Source organism: Nelumbo nucifera, chromosome 4, assembly GCF_055504915.1.
Source record: "Nelumbo nucifera cultivar China Antique chromosome 4, China Antique-T2T, whole genome shotgun sequence".
Classification (NCBI taxonomy): Eukaryota; Viridiplantae; Streptophyta; class Magnoliopsida; order Proteales; family Nelumbonaceae; genus Nelumbo; species Nelumbo nucifera.
Window position 1 is genome coordinate 39,357,606 of NC_142652.1, and position 21,784 is coordinate 39,379,389.

Here is a 21,784-nt window from a genome sequence, read left to right on the forward strand (position 1 = left end):
TTGATTCTTTAAACAAGTCCAAAATGGATTGGATTCTATTTCTATTATATTTGGATGACTAGAAATCTTCGGCACCGACACCACCTTTGCAGGGTGTGCACTTAGCGATTTCTATTGGGTGGAAATCTATCAGTTTTGAAACTGATACTCTTTTTTGATTATCTCAGCCTTAAAAGGAAAAAATTTCTCTCATTCCATGGAAATGTCTACGAATTCTTAGACTTCATCAAAACCAACTGCAAGTTTTTCTTTATTTTTTTAATAGTAGAGTAACAACTTTTGGACCCAGGTTACCCTATGTTGGGCCCAAACAGCCCATTGGTGTAATAGTGGGGTGCAAGTGTGGCCGGGTTGAGTTGGGTTGAGGCGTTGAGCTAAACCCTAACCCAAACCAAGGTTCTGAACTTCCAACCCGACTTTCAATCCGATCTAATCAGCTGTAACCCTAACCCAACCCAATTCAACTCAAAATTGACTCTGGGGTAGGACCCAACCTGATCTTTCTCCCACCCTTTTAAAATTTCAATAAAATATCTCAACTTCTCTCTATAACTAAGAAACCTAAACTGAACTTTTATGACCATATAGTGATCATAATTTTTATTCATATTTGCTTGTTTAATGTTTTTATTGGCTTTTTGGTACAAAAGTGAAAAAGAAAGAATGTTTAAAATAATTAGATTTTTTACTATGAACTAAGATAGATGCCCTATTAAAAATCTAAGATCATGAAATCAGCAATGATAAAAAATGAAATTATAGAAAGAAAACCACTAATGAAAACTTGTCATTAAGATTAGAAGTAGATTTGGGTTCGGATTGGCCCAGGTTGTTCAAGGGGTCAACCATAGACCAACCTTAAAGTGAACTCAACAAAAAAAACCCTAACCCTAAGTTAGGATTAACTCAGTCCAAGTTGCAGCCCTAAGTTTATCTTTTATATCCTGGGTTCCCATGGTTTATACTTTATAAACCCTACTATGAGCATGAGGTATTAAGGTGAATCCAATCAAAAATCAAAATTTGGATACAATACCCTCCATATCAAACGTATCATATCGTATCTTTTGGATTTTAAAACACCTATCTTGAAAACCCTTTTCTTTAATATATATATATATATGTAATTAAAAATAATAATATATATAAAATTTTTAGTACCGATACACCCTGTGTATCTATACTTTGAACTAGAAGTTGCAATGGGGAGCCCAGCCCATCTCCTCTGACTCTTGGGGCTATCACATAAAGTTTGGGCCTCCTCGATTTGGGCTACTGAGATATTCTATTTTGTACCTAGTCAGGTGTTATTGATTAAATTTAGGGGCTTTTACGGTCAGCTCCAGGGCAGATTTAATAGTGCCCGATAGTTGTTAGCTAAGGACCCGTCAAAATCTCTTCCGATAACATGTCTTTCCGGTATTTAGTTATTAACTTTTACAATTTAACACTTTTAACTGACTATGAAATAGTTGTTACTTGTTAGCTGGGACCCGTCAGGAGAGTTTATTTATATATATTTCTGTGGGACCCACTAGACGATGGCTTCTCACCGTTGATCATTCTTACATCATCTTGAGCAAAGAACTGATGAAAGGGAAAGAGAAAAAATTGGAATTCAGACTCATTTCCATGAGAGATATTAGAAGAAGGGACTAGGGAGTGTCAGTGAGTCAGTGACAGATTGCTAGCGCCAGCACTACCTCCCCTGAAAATATTTTCTTTAATTTTAATTAAAATTATGGAATCAGATTAAAAAAAATAAAAAGGGGGAAAAAAAGGAGGCATGGATGTGCTCACTTTTGGTGTTATAGTCGCCATTATCGTTCTCTTCTTTGCTGCGATCTGTTTCATAACCATTCAAGGCACTTGCAAACGCAGGCCTACTTGAAGGCTTCACCAGTTAGTCGGCTCAGATAATTGGGGTATCTGAATTTCTCCAAGAATGGCGGGTTCGTGGATGCAGAGGGGGTTGGTGTTGATTTTGGTCACTGTTTTGGGTCTGAAGCTCTGTTTAGGGCACGAAGGGGGTTCTGAGTCTTGTCCTTTCAGCCAAGCTGAATCTTCTGATCATCATCATTGCGAGCACGACCACCACTTGCACCATCATCATCATCATCATGAGAATGAGCACCGGCATCACCACGGAAAGAGTCTGCTCAAGTCGAAGCTCCCGGAGGAACTGGCGGAAGAAGAAGATCTCAAATTGTTGGAGCATGAGTCGCACCATGGTCACCGTCACGATCACGATCATGAGCATGGGATCTCGGACCTTTCTGGGATTGGTAAGTATTCGACTTATTGAAGATTGGTTCTCGTTAATTTGTGCTCCAATACCTCTTTTTTATGCTTCCTGCATAATTAAAGTTTTCTTTGGTGGGTAAGCCAAACTATATGTTAGAACAAGCGGGAGGAAGACATACCACTGGAAAATCCATGTTCAAGTTTGCATTTTGATCAAAAGAAATACAGAATCTGAAGTTTTGTTATCTTCTCTCTGGAGATGCTTTACTTCAATGTCTTTGAACTTGTGAAGGTGGCTGTTTGTTCTAATGGAAAGCCATTTTCCGTCCATTTTCTGGCTTAAAACGCTTGAATATATTTATAGCTTCTATTGCATTCATTCTATCAGCTTATCATGCTTAACAATGATTCTCTCACTAAATGTGTTTCCTTTGGACTGTGAGGTATCTTAGTTAAGCAACATAGGAGCAACTTGAAATGTATGACAGAACCAAGACAACATTTGTCCTAGATTGTCTCATTGTGTTCCATAGTCCATACTGGAGTCAGGTTGTTCAATGTGCTATTGAACTTCCTTCTCCCTTTATTTTATACTTGTTTTCATAACCTGGAGTCCTTAACTTGTTCTGATTGATCTACATATGCAATAACGGAAATCATTATGCACGTGTGACATGTCTTAGTATGATTAATTTCCATAGTGATCCTTAATTATTGATTAGCAAATTCTAACATTGTATACTTCTCTCCCTCCCTCCCCTCCTACCCTCCTTCACTTTATGCTCCAAAGAACTCTGGATTCATGCGATGGGCTGTTCACTGTTGGTGAGCATGGCTTCCCTCATTTGCCTGATTATTTTGCCAGTGATATTATGTAAGTATCTCTCTTGTTAATACTTTTTAATGCTATTATTAACTTTAGCATTGATACTTGTCCAATTCAGATTATCTTTTGTTTTAGAATTCCTATCTGAAGTCATGATACCAATGTTCTGTGATATGGCAGTAAAAGGAAAACCATCAAAGGCAGTTGTTGATTCATTGGCTGTATTTGGGGTTAGATTCTTGATCTCTTTTTGTTGGTTTGATAACTTGTTTGCATTTTTTGCTTCATAAATTTTCATAGTGTTTACTGTGGAAATGTTAAACATCTAAGCCTATAATTTCTATGTATTGGAATTTATAATTTCGGTTTTGTGATCTTAAATGCAGTTTTGAGATTTCTAGTTGCTTTTGATGAAGAATCTCTTGTTGAACTCTAGCCTGTATTGAAATCGAATTATAAACATGTTCTCCTCTAAAATGATGGAGGAAGATGTACGACTCCTTTTCCTTTCTGTTTTCTTTGTTGTGATTTGGAAACTCTTGTTTTTTAAAAAGCAAATAAAAATGTTTATGAAGTATAAACAAGGTTAAAGTATCGATATAATACATCTGATACGGGGAATATCGTAATGGTTTTTGAACCCACTGAAACTCAAAATATAAGTTCTATGGATGTTTAATCAACTGTAAACTATACCAGTGGTCACATTAAGTCTAATTCATACAGTCAAAAGAAAATGATTAAAAGGGGTGAGTATCGAGGGTTGAAAACACACGATATTCAAATTTTTTGTATTGTGCATCTTGATACATTGAACCTTGAGTATAAGGATGTTTACAAAGGCAGGTGTCATCCTCTATTTTACAATATCCCTTACATTCAGAACAGTCTTCTGGTGGAATACAAATCCTACTTATTAAAAGATCCAAAATCTTCAAGAGTTAAGAACCAACCTATGAGAAGACTAGTTTAGAGTCCAGCCTTAATGACTGTTTCTTGTTTTGACATTATGGTTCTTCCTCTCACAAAATCACAACACAACTAATGAAGTTTTTTTTTACATGTTATTTTATATGCCTGTAAGAAATATTCCACATTATTCTTCTTTTTTCTTGAAGGTCTTGTACTTCCCATTTATTGTCAACCCAAAATGGGATGGGCATTACTCAATGTTGGTTCCAGCTGTCCTGGGTCTTGGGGAGGGGGGGGGGCGTGGAACTTGACAGAACCTAACCTTTGCCATTTTTGCACAAAGTGGCTGCTCTAGACAGAACCTAACCATTGGCATTTTTGCACAAAGTGGCTACTTTTACCATTGCACTAAGTAATGGCCCTTTAATTAATTTTGGATTAATTTGTAATGGATTTTGTGCAAATTGAGGCCTGTAAAAGTAGGTTGAGATTGTTTCTGTATTGCTGAAATTGGTACATTTTGGAAGGACTCTGTTCTGTTTCTATTTCTCCTTTTTTCCTTCTTGTTTTCTCCAAATGCTAGTTTTATTTTGATGCTTAGTTGGTGTGGAATGACTTTGCTGTTTGCAGGCAGGAGCTATGCTTGGGGATGCTTTTCTTCACCAGTTGCCACATGCTTTTGGTATGCTATGGGTCATAATGTCATATCTATGAACCATGATTATCTTGCTTTAGTTTTTCTTGTGGTACTAGTCTTTTAAGTTTTTTATTTGCTTGATAAGTCATATCTACTTTTATCTTATTGAGTACTAAATAGCATTGAAGAAGGGAGTTTCAGCATCTCCCCTTATGGCATTGAAGAAAACTTTAACTGAGAACTCCCCACTTTTGTTCCCTTTCCATACTAGAGCATCTTCAGATTGCAAATTCAAAACCTGGGACTGAAGCAAAACCAAGAGATTCCCCACCTGTTGAATCTCCCAATCATTGTAGTCCCTTCTGAAGGTAGGGGCCCAGCAAACAACATTGTTCCTTAACACAAATGCATCCGCAACCACTGCTTCTTTGTCTTCAGTCACATTGAACAGGGTAGGAAATAAATCCTTAAGGGAATTTTCCCCTGTCCAGGCAACCAACCAGAACTTGATCCTTCTCCCATTACCAACTTTAAATCTGACTTCTCTTCTGAACAGGTTGGAAACTTTGCTTATACCTTTTTCCAAAGACTGCATCCATAGGTTGGCATGGGTGGACCACTACTCCAACCCCTTTCATCCAGCCTGTATTTTTCTGCTATGACTGTCCTCCAAAGGTTGTCAGGCTCAGTAGCAAACATCCAAAGCCAACTTCCTAGCAGAGCTAGATTAAAAGATTTTAACCTCCTTAACCCCAGCCCCCCTTGAGATAATGGTTTACAAATCTGCTCCCATTTAACAAGATGATATTTACGAGAGTCCTTCCGTCCCACCCACAAAAAGTCTCTCATCTTTTTTTCTAAAACCTCTGTCACTTCTGATGGGATAGGAAAAAGGGTCATGTAGTATGTTGGTAAACTTGCTAGGGCACTCTTGATGAGTGCTACTTTCCCTCCTTTGGAGAGATACCTTTCCAAGTGGCCAACTTCTGATCCATTCTTTCTATTATTGGGTTCCAAATGGTTTTTGAATTGCATTTGGCTCCTAGGGGTAACCCTAAATACTTTGATGGTAGCTTACCAACCTTGCAGCCTAACAAGTCTGCCGCACCTTGAATGTTAGCAACATCCCCCACAGCTATTAATTCACTTTTAGCAAGGTTCACCAATGCACTTCAAATTTAGAGCTTGCTCTTCTGAAGCCTTACAAAAGAAGAGAGTGTCATCAGCATATTGTAGGATTGGGATAGCAGTCCCATTGGGCTTCACCTGAAAGCCTTCCAGCAGCTCCCCCTCTTCAGCTCTATCAACCAACTTACTCAAACCTTCCATTACTATTAAAAAGAGCATAGGAGGCAGTGGGTCTCCTTGCCTCAAACCTTTAGCACTAAAATTTCCTTTAGCTGTCCCATTTACTAACACTGAGAATCTATGAGTTGAGTAGCAAACCTTCAACCAATTTCTCCACTTGGAGCCAAACTGCATTCTTCTCATCAAATAATCCAAGAATGACCAATTAACATGATCATAAACCTTCTCTAGGCCAATTTTGCAGGTTAGACCACTCTCCCCACTTCTTAGTCTGAAGTCTAGAAGCTCATTTGCTATGAGCACTACATCCTGAATGTGCTTGTTGTGGGCGAAAGCCCCTTGATATTTAGAAATTAAAAAGTCCATCACCTTCCTTAATGTGCTTGTTGTGGGCGAAAGCCCCTTGATATTTAGAAATTAAAAAGTCCATCACCTTCCTTAATGTGCTTGTTGTGGGCGAAAGCCCCTTGATATTTAGAAATTAAAAAGTCCATCACCTTCCTTAATCTCGTAGCCAGAATTTTTGATAGGATCTTGTAGACACTTCCAACCAAGCTGATTGGTCCGAAATCTTTCTGCTCATTTGCTCCTTTCTTCTTAGGGATCAAGGATATAAAAGTTGCATTTAAGCTTCTCTCAAGGGCAGTATTGTGAAATCCCTCCAAAGCCCTTAGCAAATCATCTTCAAGGATCTCCCAGAACTTCTTAAAAAACAGCATTGTGAAACCATCTGGCCCTGGTGCCTTCTCCCCTTCCAACTCTTCAATAACCTTCTTTACCTCTTCTTGTAAGAAGGATTTTTCCAGCTCTGAAACCTGCTCCTCAGACAAGCAATTGAAGATCAAACCGTCCAGCCTTGGCCTTATCTTGCAAAGTTCCTTGAACAAACCTTTGTAGAAACAAACAAAAGCATCTGCTATATCTTTCTCTTCTTGAACTACCCTTCCTTCCATCTCCAATTTTTGAATAGAATTAACCCTCTTTCTAGCATTGGCCACCTTGTGGAAAAAAAACAGTATTATTGTCACCTGCTTTCAGCCACATAGTCCGAGCTCTTTGCTTCCATTTGGTGCAGCAAAGTATCTAAAGTCTTCTTGGCAATAAGTCTTCTTCTCCTCTTCTCCTCTTCTAAAGGTCCCCTCTCGTCCTCCGCATAAATGTTTGCTATTAATTTCAAACATTCTTCTTTTTTTTTTTCGCCTTCCCTCTTCGAAGTCACCTTTTGTCATTATTTAATTTTTTCTTTCAACCATTTCAGCTTTTTGAAGAAGATGTGACTAGCTGAACCTTCAAAGAACATTCCAACCACCACCTTTTGGTGTTTGTCACTAAATCCTCTGAGTCCAGCCAGCAATGTTCCAGCCTGAAAGTATGAGGGTTCTTTTTTAATCCTCCCGTACCCAGGATTAAGGGAATGTGATCAGAAACTACCCTCGTCATTGCTTCCTGATTTGTGAGAGGGAATAAATCCTCCCATTCAGGTGAAATTAAAAATCTGTCCAGCCTATAACTAGCGAAGGGTTTTCCTGATTGTTGGTCCAAGTAAACTTTTCTCCTGCTAATGGCAGATTTATTAGCTCCAACCTTTGGATAAAACCTCTAAAATTTCTCATTCCTCTACTCAGCCGGTTGCACCCCTTTTTGTCTGCAGGGCTGAGAATTTCATTAAAATCACCCCCTAACACCCATGGACCTTCCCATCTTCCTGTGACAGTGTTTAACTCATCCCAGAGAGCATTCTTTAAGTTGTAGTCAACTGGTTCGTACACCCCTGTTACTGTAAATTGAATATTCTTAGCCTCCCGAAGCAACATGGCAGAGATTGAGAAGTTCCCCACAAATTTGTCTACTAGTTTGAAAGTGCTATTGTTCCATATCAGAGCTACACCCCCTGCAGTGTTCACAGCAGGGATTTCAAGCCAATCACACAGATCGAAACCCCACACACTTCTCACTACTCAGACAATTTTTGAAGTTTTGTCTCCTGTATCAGCAGCACATCTGCTTTCTTGTCTTTCAGAAAGCCCCCACACACTTCTCATAATGCTTCATTATGATGTCTAAGTTAATAATTTGGAAAATGAATGATAGCATGGGCTCTTGCTGTTATCCTGAAAAGTCTTTTGATGATTTATACCTCACATCTTTGTTACATTTTTGTTGCCTGAATTATTATTGAATCACTAACTACCTTTTCCATGTATTCTGCACTTTTGTAGTGTAAATTCTTTATTCTTGATCAATATAAACCTATTTTACTACATCAAATTATCAAGTGGCCTACTCACATGTCTAGTCATATTATAATACTTTTTTTTTTTAGAGTTTATATGCCACTCTTTCTGATTATATTTTTCTTCAGTAGTTCAATAGCTCAAAGTTATCAATCAAAAAAGAAAAGGTAGTTCAGCAGTTCAACTTTTGGTGATTGATGTTAAGATATTCTCCTCTACAGGTGGCGAGCACTCACACTCTCATGATCACCATATGGACCATAGTCATGATCATCATCATTTTGGACATACCCCTTCACATTCACATTCTTTAAAGGATCTCTTTGTTGGATTGTCTGTTCTATGTAAGTGCAAATGTGTAATATGTTTTTATACATGTTATGTGTCTTTTAATGCTTCTCTTTTCACATTCCATTATCTTCTGTTTCACTCAATGTCATCTTCAAAGTAAAAGCAAATCACCCCATAACACATAACATGTGTATTGTGTTATGAGATTGTATTGTGACCAAGGCTCCTGTAAGTGTACCAATCACCCCATTCTTACTTAAGCCTTCTTCTCTGTACAATAACTAGACCGAGAAAAGTTCTGCCATCTCTTCCAAGAACCCACCAGGCCACCACTCTCAGCTGCGCCAGCTTCCCAAGGAAGCTTCTGTTGAACTGAAGGTTGGCCTCATCATCAATTAAATGAAGCGATTGCCTCTAGTTAGAGAATGACCAGTGTTTTAAAAGGCACATCTTAGGTGTACAGGGGAGGTACATTTTAAGGCAGCAAATCACTTGAACCCAGGCATTGTCCCTTTCGAAAGGCACATCCTTTGTTTTGTTTTATATATATATATATATATATATATATATATATATATATATATATATTTTTATGTGCCTTTCACCTTTATAATGGTCTGTTAACTTTTAAAATAAATAAAAACAAGGGCCTGTTAAATACCTGAAACCTTAGTTTTTGCAAATAGAATCTCAAATAGCAAAATTTCCACTAAAGAAGTAATAAGTTAATAACAGTACAACCAACATCTGATCCCTGATCTTAAATTGGAATAAAATGCAATTATCACAGAATCAACCCTTTTATATATATATGGACCAAACATTTAGGTTGGGAGCACTGTCCCAAACCCTCACATGGACTTGTTTGGAATTGCTTCAAGGGGCCTTTATGGAGGCAGAGAGCCAACCTTCCAAGATTAAGAATGCAAGATGTTTAATACTTTAATATCACACTAGTTACTCAAAATAATGCAACTAGGAGATAAATAAAGACACTGAAATCACATGCTTGAATTGTTGAATGTTTGTGGCTCTTTCTACAATTCTCATATATTTGCTTTCACTTATTTTCACTTCAAATATGTTTTATATGTCATGCTTATATATTTTAATTAAAGCAAATAGACTTTTTAAAACATTTAATTTCTTTTAAAATCTTATACCTTTTTGTATTACTGTTTATTTTTTGTTCAAAAATTTGCACCTTGCTTCAAAAAGGTGCATGCCTCACCTTGTTCCTTTTTTCTTGCATTTTTAAAACAATGAATATGGCCTCCTCATCAACCACATGAAGAGAAGGACCTCATTTGCAATTTATATTGGCATCTTTACCATGATCCTCATGTTTTAAAGACTACTTTTCTGATAAGTAAAAGGTAATTCATTGTGTTAGTACCATAAGTACAAGAAACTACAAGGAACTTAGGTGACTCCATATGCAAAAAGATGGCTGTTTTCATAGCAACTCAAACACTTTATACTATTCCCACTTACCTTTGATGGACAACAATCATTGGAGCTTTTTTGTGGTTAGCATTTATAGAAGCGTTATATTATCAAAAAGGGAGCAGAAGTCCTATTTACAAGGCTAGCAAGGTAAAATATAGGACAAGGTTTAAAATGTCAGTGTCAGTGGAAATGTCTGTCACCCAAATATAAGAAACATGTCAGAAATATCGTATTGAAATCTTGTAAAAATTATAGACATAGTGGAAACATTGTAAAATATGCAAAATATAGTATGTTGTGTGTAATGATAAAAGAAGAATAGGCACACTTTTTAAATTATTATCTTGTTCCAAATCATTAAACAAAGCTAAGAAACTAAGGCTGTGTTTGGTTTAAAGGAAAAGGTAGGGAAACATAGGGAAACCTATACAAGGTTTGTAAAGGTTTCCCTACATTTCCCTTCCTTTCCCTACTTTTTCCTTCAAACCAAACACAGCCTAAGGTTATAGACAAAAGAATGCGTTCTGAAGTTGCCTTGTAAACCTTAAAATTAAGAGCTTCATGTTAGAGAGAAAGGATTAGCTGAACGTAGTAGCTGCAGCAGGCTGTGGAATCAATGATAACTCTCCACACCAGTAATAAAATACATGGAACCCACACGTCTCACAGTGGGACTCGTGAATTTATCACTGGTGTGGATATCATTGTGGTTCCACAGCCCGCTGAACAGCCACCATGTTCAGCTAATCCAAATTACATGTTAGAATGAATTAAAGCAAAATTTGAACTCAAATGTAAATGGTTGTAATAGATCAATCAAATAATCTATTACACAGACAAAAACTAATATTTAACTTCATGTTTGAAATGACTATTGAGATAGCTCAAAGTGGTAATCATGTAAGTTAGGCGGACAATAACGTTGTTACTCCACATATCTACAATATCATCACCAACTTATGTTTTTCTTTTGATAAATAATGTCATCAAGTTATGTTATAATACTATCTGTTGTACTCCGCATAGTGCTGGTAATGTTCACTGGGGAATATGTTGATTCCAGTAAAATTTCATGTTACTACCCATGGAAGTTGAAATGGAAATATGTCATGGAAATTGTCTATTGTACTCCACATAGTGCTGGTAGTGTTCACCGGACTCTTAATTTGAACAACCGATTTGTTTTCCCATTCTTCCTTCCCAAATTTAACCAGCAGCATGGATTTACTAGCAGCCATTGCTAAGACAGATCTGTTTTGTTCATCCGCCAGCTTAGAATTCCTCACCTTCACAGCTTCCTCTGAATCTCTAGAGAGCTCCATCTTATCTCCTTGCAGTCTTATTAGCATCTCCCTCAGAGATTCAGAAATGGCTTTCCACCTTTGATTCCTTTTTCCCCCCAAGAAAGCAGGCTAATCACTTCTTCCCGTGCGCAAAAAACTCAGAAAGTGCCAAAAAGGGCCTTTGGCATTTTTCTTACACTCAACAACATACCTTGTTCCTGTATTAGTGGTCATCTCCTTCCATACTGGTTGCTTGCCTTTCAGACTTGCTTCCAGAACAAAATCTTTCAGCCATTGAATCACCTCTAGCCCAACCAGCAAAATGGTTGCCTTCTTTGCTTCTCGAATCTTCAACAACATAACTTGTTCCTGAATTCCTCACCTTCACAACTTCCCTCTAATCTTCAGTTTCTCAAGCAGAAAAGGCTTTGCCTCCACCTTAACAGTCTTCCTCCAACAAGCCACCTCCACAAACACTTCTTCCATCTGCTTGTTTCTCATATTCATGTTAAAGCTAGACTGCTAGAGTACCAAACAGCCCCGTTATTCTTTGTGTATACTTTTTCTCTCTATTTATTTGTTTTTCTCCCCCATTTCTCAGTCACAGCAACCTGATATTCACAATAGAGAAGACCCTTATCTGTTCTCAATCCTATTACCACTTTATTATAAAATAATTAGTTGACCTTTGTAATTAATCCTAAGTCCTAATGCTAAGCATCTGTTCCTTAAATTGATCCTATTTGTTCAATCATTGCCAGCCCCTGTTTAACCCCTTTTGTAGACTGAATTGTAATAGTAAATTGCATTATTTCAGCCTCAGAATGCCTAACCTTAATAGTGGAACAATACAATGCATCCATTAGAAACCAAACCAAAACACAGTCATCCTAAATTTGTTCAAGAAGATGGGCCAAACTCTTCATCGGTTATTGGCAGCCCTTTTTTCGGAAGGAAGAAACCATCTTTCAGTTGACATCATGTGAGGAAGGAGCTTGATAAAGGCCAGAAGGCTTGTCTTGAGCCTGTGCCAGATCAGCTGATGTGTTATGTGGTTCAGATGTCAGTGGTTTTGTTGGTGGTAAGAAGGGGGAGCTAGTTGTGGACTCATGTGGGCCGTTGAGTGCAGCAATGACAGAAGAAGGATGTCTGATTTCAAGTGACTTTTAGACTATTATCTCAATTGAAAAGGAAGTTGAGCAGAATTCAATCGCAAAGACAAGAGATGTTGAACAGGGTCCTTTTGAGTTGGCACTGGAAGAGTTGGAGTTTAATAGATTTTTTTCTGATCAAGTCTCAGGTGAGAGTATCGTTGAGGGTGGAAGTTACGTTGAAATTGTTATAGGGAACCTTGAGAGATATTTGGGGAGGAGGAAGGTTGAAAGAAGTTAAGGCAGGTTTGACAGGAGAGTGGAGGTATCAGTGGAACTTCTCTGGCTTCGAAACACTTAAGAATTTCAACCACTGGCCAGTTGGTACATGTGACCAAAGTTTTCTCTTGGCTGAAAATGGGGGATCTTTGGGGCTGGTCCTTGCAGTAAATAAGAGAATGTAGAAAAGAAGACTTCATCCAAAGCAATGCAAAAAAAAAAAAAAAAAAAGGAAAACTGGAAGATTTACCACAAGTCAAAGATCAAGATTTGAAGAAGGGTGTTGTTCATGACAAGGGGCAATCAGAGTTGGCAGATGCAGACCTTGGTGATGTGAGTTCAGATCTGGTTGGAAAATATTTAGAGGTAGTGAAGAGTGAGGATGAAACAGGTTTTAGGTCAAACAAGACCAGTTGAAAAGAAAAAGGATATGGATAAGGTGGTTGAGACAGAAGTGCAGGTTAGCAAGATTTTGGCTCTCCACTTCTTGGGAGGAGAAGAGTTCACCAGGAAAGTTTTTTTTAGAATTGAAAAAGGTTGAGCAAAGTTAATCAGTTATGTGTCAGAAAAAGAGAGGTGTCTAATAAAGGTTTTGTCAGTTGGGAATCTTGGAATAGTAGGAATGCAGTTAGGTGGTTTTCAGGTTTTGGTTGGGTGGCATTGGGCAGGTTTTGGATTAGAAGGTTATTTTAGGTTTTTCCTGTTCTTGGTTGGTGGTGAGATGTTTGTGGGGGTTGTTTTGTTTGGTAGCTTTGTCTGTTTCTTTGGGGTGATTTCTCATCACCTGCCATTATATCCTTTTTTTTTTTGCTTTTTTAATAATTTCTTTTTTATTTATCTTCAAAAAAACACATTCATCCTAGTGCAGACTGGCCCTTAAGTCATCAAATGACATTATAACTAACTTGCCCTTAAGTGATCACATGAAAGTCACATGATATTATAAATAATTTTAAAACAAAAAATATGATCCTATGTGGACTCCCTAACAAAAGAACAAAAGGAAAACAAAAATGACTCAGAAAAGAGTAAAAGGTGTTCAAACCCTTCACTTCTCCAGTTGCTTTGTCCAATCTTTCTTACTAAGAAATCTAACACTAGCTGGTCTGCATCAATTGCATTAGCAATAGTATGAATTTAAGTTGGTGGTGCCTTCTGTCATCAGTTTGTTTATCAGATTTTGTTAGGACTACACAGAGACTTGCAGTTTCCTGAATTCCTGGTTCTTATGTTTGGTTATTGCAGCTGGAATTGTACTTTTTCTTCTGGTTGAAAAGGTTGTGAGGTATGTTGAAGACCATTCGAGAAAAGGAGCATATGCATGGGGCCATGGTCATCACCATCATCATCATCCTAAGAACAGTAACAAGTTGAAGGATGATCAAGATGGTCCCAAGGATCTGAATTCAGGGTCTATCCATGAAAAGAATGGAAATGAATTGGAGACATCATCTGAAGGCAAAGTTATAGATCAAGTATCTGGAGCTTTAAATGTAGAGAAGGAAAATCAACAGGAATCTGTTCTTCGTAAGGTAATCCAAAAAAAAAAAAAAGTTAATAGGGCATCTCATGCGACAGAAGAACTAGTGTGATGTATTTGTACTTCCAGGCTACACTTAATTTAAAGTTTCCAAGACAGCTTTAGTAGTTTGATTTCAATTATTGTGCAAAAGCGGTCTCTCTGCATTCCCTTTATGCATACCTTTATTTTTCACTTTTATGTGCTGATTAAAAAAAGACAGTTTTATCTCCCAATTGCATTTTTCCTCGCATTAGTTATTTACTTGAAGCCACTTATTTAATAAGATAAGGTGCCTATGATAATGGTGCTACACTTTAAACTGCATTTGTACTCATAGGCTACTCTTAAGTTATGATGAAGTTGTGTAATATGTTATTGACTTTGTTCATTGTGTCTGTTCTGCACAGAGAATCACAACTTCTGGTGGCAGTGAAGCTAAACCAGATTCAGATTTTACAAATGGAAAAATAGCATTGAGTGAAAAAGGATCTAATCCTCCATCTAACTTGGTGTTTGGTTATTTGAATCTCTTTTCTGATGGTGTTGTAAGTTTGTATCCCTTGATATCAACCCAGAAACTCTTCTTTAATTCTTTTTGACTTCTTGATATTCTTTATGTATTCAGACTTTCTCTGTAAATATTGCAGCACAATTTTACTGACGGAATGGCTCTAGGAAGTGCTTTCTTGCTTTATGGTTCTGTTGGCGGATGGTCTAGAACATTGTTTCTACTTGCACATGAGCTTCCTCAGGAGGTTTCTGTTCTGCCATTCTACCCTTATCTTCATTAATCACTATAGAAGGATTAAAGTTATCTATTATTAATTCCAAGAAATTTTGCCAAGTATTGGTTTTAATTTTATAACTATTCTAATCATGATGTCAAACTAAATTGAGGAAGATGGTTGAATGGCTGCTTCATGTAGGGAAGAATATTTTTTGGCGTAGTTGTAGTGTCTGTCCATGCTAAATATTGAAAATCAATTTGGGTATAGGTGGCACATGCTAGCCTTATTTAAGGAATACATCTTTTTTTATAGGTAATTTGTAAAAATTTATTAAAAAGGATGATAGAGTATGCCTGCTTTTTTCCTTTTAGAATTTCCCACCTAATACTTGAACACACCTATTTGCTTGTCTCTTCTTTCAATTTTAATGCATATATTTACTACCATTAATCTATATTGTGTGGTTAAGCCTTCCCCTAAAATAACTTAACAGTTCTTTGTTATGGACGCTTTCCTCGGGAAGACGTACCATCGCCGCTGGCAGCAACAGGCCCCGGGCCCACCGCCAGCAGCAGCAAGGATTCAGTGATGCTCATCCTACCCAGTTCGGCAACAGCAGCCTTATCTAGATTAGATTAGCTCATTTTGCTTGTTCTTATCTTATTGTTCTTATCTCTTATCTCATCTTGTTAATAGCTTATCAGATTAGGATTAGCTTAGCTATCTTATCTTGTTAGTAGCTTATTAGATTAGGATTAACTTATCTTATCCTTAGCAAGATAGAACTGGAAGTCTCCAGGAGACTCCCTTTGATTAGGACTCTTGTAATCTCCTATTTAAGGAGACCCCATTATTGAATGAGATATCAAATTATTCAGTCAAGAGTGAGTTAGGAGAGTTGGTGATCTCTTGGACAAATCACCGAAGACGCCAAGATAGGTTCATCACGAGCAAGAAGGAACAAGGGAAAACAGGAGGTTTTCCCTGTGGACGGACCCGTGACGAGATCCTATTCCCGGGCCCACAACAACTTGGTATCAGAGCAAGGCGTCATGGGAGATCTGGAGCAGCTACCTTCTAGGGTCCACGACCTCGAGCACCAACTCGTGGAGACCAGCTCCGAAGTTCGTGAGATCAAAGGTGAAGTGCGAGAACTGCGACGACTAATGGAAATGTTTCTTTCCAGCAAGGAAAGGAACTCTGACGGAGGGACAGCAGCTAACGACCGCCGGCCAGATCTGCCGGAGTCTTCCGGCGAACAGCAGTCCGTCGGCCATGGAGCAGCCATCATCCCCAAGTACAGCAGGCTGGAGTTCCCATCGTACAACGGCAACGGAGACCCCCTAGGCTGGCTGTATCGCTGCGAGCAGATCTTCCGGAATCAACGGACAAATGACCAGGACAAGGTAAGCCTAGCCGCTTTTCATTTAACAGAAGAAGCACAACTTTGGTTTTATCGGTTAGAGCAAGAAGAACCCAGGCTCAGTTTGCCCCAGTTTAAATCCTATTGCCTTCTTCGGTTCGGACCCCCATTGACTAGCAACCCACTGGGCGAGCTAATTAACCTTAAACAGACCGAAACAGTTGCTAAATACCAGCGACAGTTCCAAACCCTCCTCGCGAGGGCGTCCTCTGTGCGACCAGACCAGCAAGTGGATATGTTCACAGCAGGGTTAGCAGAACCCCTGCGAGTGGATGTCGAGATGCAGAATCCCCCAAATTTGGTCACAGCCATGAACTTAGCCCGCGCATTTGAGCGCAAGCTGCAGCTCAGCCGTGGAATTTTTAATGTGGGTCGTCCACCAAACTCGTGGGTGCCCCCAAGACCAGCAGCAACGACCCCCTCTTATGCTACCAGCCAGGAAATGAAGCCTCCCACGACCACCACCTCTAGAGCAGTGACAAGTACAGGCAGTAACATGGTCACTCCTCCCATCAAGCGCTTGACCAGGGCAGAAATGCAGAGCGCCGAGCGAGAGGTCAATGTTTCAACTGTGATGACCTCTACTCGGCAGGACATAGATGCAAGAGGCTTTTTTGCCTTCTCATAGATGAGCAAGAGGAGGAGGAAGGGGAACCCGTCACATTCGAACCAGAGATCTCTCTCCATGCGATCATCGGTATTAAAACCTCTCAGACCATGCAATTACAAGCACAGATCGCAGGTCAGCCGGTGCGCATTCTCGTCGATTCAGGGAGCACACACAACTTTATAAGTGAACATGCAGCCCTGTAGTTAAAACTACCAATGGAACTCCGGCCGCGACTACAGGTAGCCGTCGCAAATGGTGAAAAAGTTCACAGTCCAGGGATTTGTAAGGACATCCCAGTACAGGTCAATTTTGAACTAATTCTTGTTGATTTATTTGTACTCTCATTGGATGGGTTCGATATTGTTCTCGGGGTCAAATGGTTAATTACCCTAGGCCCGATTTTGTGGGACTTCAGCGCACTCACCATGACCTTCCACCTAAATGGCAAGCAAGTTTCATGGCACGGTTGTAGGGTTAAAGAAAAGACACCGCAGGTTCATGCACTCCAGACAGAACCGGCAGCCATGGAAAAACTTCTCGCCGAGTTTTCAGATCTGTTCGAGGAATCGAAGGGCCTTCCCCCTTCCCGAGCTTGCGACCATCCTATTCCTTTGGTGGCAGGTTCAGCACCAGTCGTTGTCAGGCCTTATCGCTACCCTCACTTACAGAAGGATGAGATAGAAAAACAATGTATAGCGATGCTGAACCAGGGGATCATACGCAAAAGTCACTCCCCCTTCTCTTCGCCGGTTTTGTTGGTGGCGAAGCAGGATGGAACGTGGAGGTTTTGTGTTGACTATAGAGAACTCAATGACCGGACGATCAAAGATAAGTTCCCTATTCCCGTTGTGGACGAACTGCTGGACGAGTTGCATGGTGCCCAGTATTTCTCTAAGTTGGACCTCAAGTCCGGATATTTCCAAGTTCGCATGGCTCCCGGTGACGTGAAGAAGACTGCTTTTTGCACCCACCATGACCACTTCGAATTTTTAGTCATGCCATTCGGACTCTCCAATGCACCATCTACATTTCAGGCACTAATGAACAAGGTATTCCAACCCCATCTGTGCAAATTTGTTTTAGTTTTCTTTGATGATATCATCGTTTACAGCAAATCATGGGTAGAGCATGTCCACCATCTGAGGACCGTTTTCGTACTACTACGCCAACACAGCTTATTCTTGAAACGGTCCAAGTGCTCCTTCGGGGAACGACAGGTTCTTTACCTCGGCCACATCATCCATGGGCAGGGTGTAACAATTGATAGTTCCAAGATTCAGGCTATAACAGAATGGCCCAAACCTCAATCTGCCAAGGCCTTACGTGGGTTCCTCGGTTTAACGGGTTACTACCGCAAATTTGTACAGAACTATGGAGTGTTGGCAGCCCCATTAACCAACCTGTTGAAGAGAAACTCCTTCCGGTGGGACGACGCAGCTGATGAAGCTTTTCTATCACTACGAAATGCACTGTCTTCAACCCCTGTCCTGCAATTACCTAATTTTGCCCTCGAATTTACAGTCGAGTGTGATGTTTCTCGAGTGGGTATCGGGGCCGTACTACAGCAGCAAAGGCACCCGATCGCTTTCTTCAGCCGCAGATTGGCCGACCGACATCTGAAGCTTCCAACCTATGAGCGCAAACTAATCGGCCTTGCCCGAGCCATCCAGCACTGGAGGCCGTATTTTTTGGGGCGGTCGTTCATCGTCAAAACTGATCATTACAGCCTCAAGTACCTGTTAGAGCAGCGTCTCACCACTTCTCCTCAACAGCATTGGGTTAGCAAACTGCTCGGGTTTGACTTCCGGGTGGAATATAAGACGAGATCCTCTAATTGCGTAGCTGATGCCTTGTCTAGGCGAGAAGAAGATGCGATGGTTCTATGTAGCATTTCCCAACCTCGGATCTCTCTGTTTGACGACATTAAGAAGGTAGCATCACAGTCCCCGGAATGGTGGCTCTTACTGTAGAAGATCCAAACCGGCATGGCCGACCCCGATTGGTCACTTCACGATGGGTTGGTATTGTATAAGGGACGAGTCCATCTTCCAGCAGACTGCCCGTTGATTCCCACCATCATCACCAGCATCCATAACTCCACCCATGAGGGCATTCAAAAAACACTACACCGCGTCCGGACTGATTTCCATTGGCGAGGTATGAAGACTTCTATTCGAGATTTTGTCCAGAATTGCTCCACATGCCAACAACACAAATGGGAAAACCTACACCCAGCAGGCCTCCTTCAGCCCCTTTCCATCCCATTGCAGATTTGGGCCGACATCTCCATGGACTTCATTGAGGGACTTCCCAAGGTAGGGGGCAAATCAGTTCTCTTTGTGGTAGTCGACCGCTTCTCTAAATACGTGCACTTCATTCCTCTATCACACCCGTACAGTGCCACTTCGGTTGCCCTCGCCTTCTTTACACATATCTTTCGCTTACATGGGTTGCCGGAATCCATCGTCAGCGATAGAGACTCGGTCTTCACTAGTGCCTTCTGGAAAGAGTTATTTCGACTACACGGCACCACCCTGGCCTACTCATCAGCTTACCGGCCACAAACCGACAGTCTGACGGAAGTGGTTAACCGCACTATCGAGATGTATCTACGCTGTTTCGTAGGCGATCAACCTCGACGGTGGTTGGAATGGCTTCCTTGGGCCGAGTACTGCTACAACACAGCCTACCATTCCTCCCTTGGCATGACTCCCTTTCGCGTCGTTTACGGCAAGGATCCTCCCCGCTTGCTGTCCTACGAGCCCGGATCTACTTGCTTGGACGCAATCGATCACTCCTTACAGGACCGTCCACATTCGCTTACAGTAGGTCCAACTCCACATGAAGCTCCACTATGATAAGCACCACCGGGAACTGTTATTCGATCCAGGACAATTTGTTTGGATGAAGCTCCAGCCCTACCGGCAGAGCTCCTTGCGTCACAAGGCTGCCCCGAAGCTGGCCCCTAAGTTCTATGGGCCCTACAAGGTTCTGCGACGGATTGGCAGTGTGGCCTACCAGCTAGAATTGCCAGAGACTAGCCAAATTCATGATGTCTTCCACATCTCCTTGCTGAAACCATTTACGGGTGTTCCCCCGGACCAAGTTCCCTCCCTGCCACCCTTGAAAGATGGCAAACTGGTCCCCCAGCCTAAAATTGTCACCCGCTCTCGTTTCAATCGTGGAATCCGTGAAGTCTTGGTGGAATGGTGTGATCTACCACCAACAGAAGCCACATGGATCCCATTGGCAAAGTTCCAAGCCACATATCCAGCTTTTGAGCTTGAGGACAAGCTCGTAGTCCAGGAGGGGAGTAATGTTATGGACGCCTTCCTCGGGAAGACGTACCATCGCCGCCGGCAGCAACAGGCCCCGGGCCCACCGCCAGCAGCAGCAAGGATTCAGTGATGCTCATCCTACCCAGTTTGGCAACAGCAGCCTTATCTAGATTAGATTAGCTCATTTTGCTTGTTCTTGTCTTATTGTTCTTATCTCTTATCTCATCTTGTTAATAGCTTATCAGATTAGGATTAGCTTAACTTATCTTATCTTGTTAGTAGCTTATCAGATTAGGATTAGCTTATCTTATCCTTAGCAAGATAGAACTGGAAGTCTCCCTATTCAGCAAGGAGACTCCCTTTGATTAGGACTCTTGTAATCTCCTATTTAAGGAGACCCCATTATTGAATGAGATATTAAATTATTCAGTCAAGAGTGAGTTAGGAGAGTTGGTGATCTCTTGGACAAATCACCGAAGGCGCCAAGATAGGTTCATCACGAGCAGGAAGGAACAAGGGAAAACAGGAGGTTTTCCCTGTGGACCGACCCGTGACGAGATCCTATTCCCAGGCCCTCAACATTCTTGTACATCATTTGTTTTGTTCGCTTTGGCAAGGAAAAAATGCATTTGACTAGAATCTGATCCATTTTAAGTGCTATTAAACATTTATCTTTCTTTTTAGAATATGTTTTATTCTTGTCATATCCTCTAGCTATTGCAATTTCTAAATTCATATTTTCTGTTTCATGTTTCTCTCCAAACTCAAATCCTCCATGCACCTTGTTTCATTCTAAAATTCTTATCTTGCACCTTTTCCACATGCCCTTCAGATTTCATCCTATAAAAACCTTCTTTCCATTTAGATTTTTTTTAATTAGTGCACCTATATTTTCCCAAAATTGTTTCTTTACGTTTTCTTCTAAATCCACTTGAAGTGCATAAGCACTTATTATGTTAATGATTTCCCCTTCCGAAACAAGTCCTGTTAAAATTGTTCTATCCCAACTATTTTTAACATTTTATTCTTCTGATCCTTACCTACTATTTTCACACTCCAGTTCATTTTTTATACATGGATATTGGCATTTGCCTGTCGCCTGCAGGTTGGTGACTTTGGAATCTTGGTAAGATCGGGTTTCAGTGCCCCAAAAGCCCTCTTTTTCAACTTCCTTTCAGCACTGGTGGCGCTAGCAGGAACTGCATTGGTTAGTAAATGTTTCCTGCAGCATATTTTTTCCTCTCTAGATTCTTGAGAAGAATGATAAAATATTACTTGCTTCTGTAATATTCCGCAGGCTTTGCTTGTAGGGAAAGATCCAGGACAATCTTCTTTGATTGAGGTAAAAATAATATCTATGAAGAAAGATGTGTTGGTTGGATCCAATGAAATTACTAACTAATCACCCTTTATTTCCTGCAGGGATTTACAGCGGGAGGGTTTATTTATATTGCAGTTGCTGGAGTTCTCCCAGAAATGAATAGTGGGAGCTCAACATGTAAGAGTACAATGATCCAGTTAGTCTCGCTAATTTTGGGCATGGCTGTTGCCCTTTGTATCTCTCTGGTGGAGTGAAAATACATTCACACCGATATCTGCAACCATGTTTGTGCAGTTAGAAATGTTGATGTAATATCTGTTTCTCAAATGTCAGCTTAGCCTCTTTAAA

General features: G+C 40.2%; 1 protein-coding gene across 1 annotated transcript; it reads left to right on the forward strand.

Annotated features, from left to right (window-relative positions):
• Positions 1–1,597: 1,597 nt before the first annotated feature.
• Positions 1,598–21,784, forward strand: IAR1 (ZIP metal ion transporter family). Its single transcript, XM_010272817.3, has 11 exons — positions 1,598–2,285; positions 3,035–3,118; positions 3,251–3,300; positions 4,613–4,664; positions 8,383–8,505; positions 13,800–14,086; positions 14,484–14,621; positions 14,724–14,831; positions 21,221–21,322; positions 21,413–21,457; positions 21,538–21,784. The coding sequence occupies exons 1-11, from the start codon at positions 1,946–1,948 to the stop codon at positions 21,688–21,690; spliced, it is 1,482 nt and encodes a 493-aa protein (XP_010271119.1). The 5' UTR covers positions 1,598–1,945; the 3' UTR covers positions 21,691–21,784.

Excerpts from the sequence above, each read along its gene's own strand:
- IAR1 (XM_010272817.3), top strand. The coding sequence starts at position 1,946 with ATGGCGGGTTCGTGGATGCAGAGGGGGTTGGTGTTGATTTTGGTCACT. Across the intron at positions 3,301-4,612 it reads ATTCATTGGCTGTATTTGGG|GCAGGAGCTATGCTTGGGGA; the intron begins GTTAGATTCTTG and ends TGCTGTTTGCAG. Across the intron at positions 8,506-13,799 it reads TGTTGGATTGTCTGTTCTAT|CTGGAATTGTACTTTTTCTT; the intron begins GTAAGTGCAAAT and ends TGGTTATTGCAG.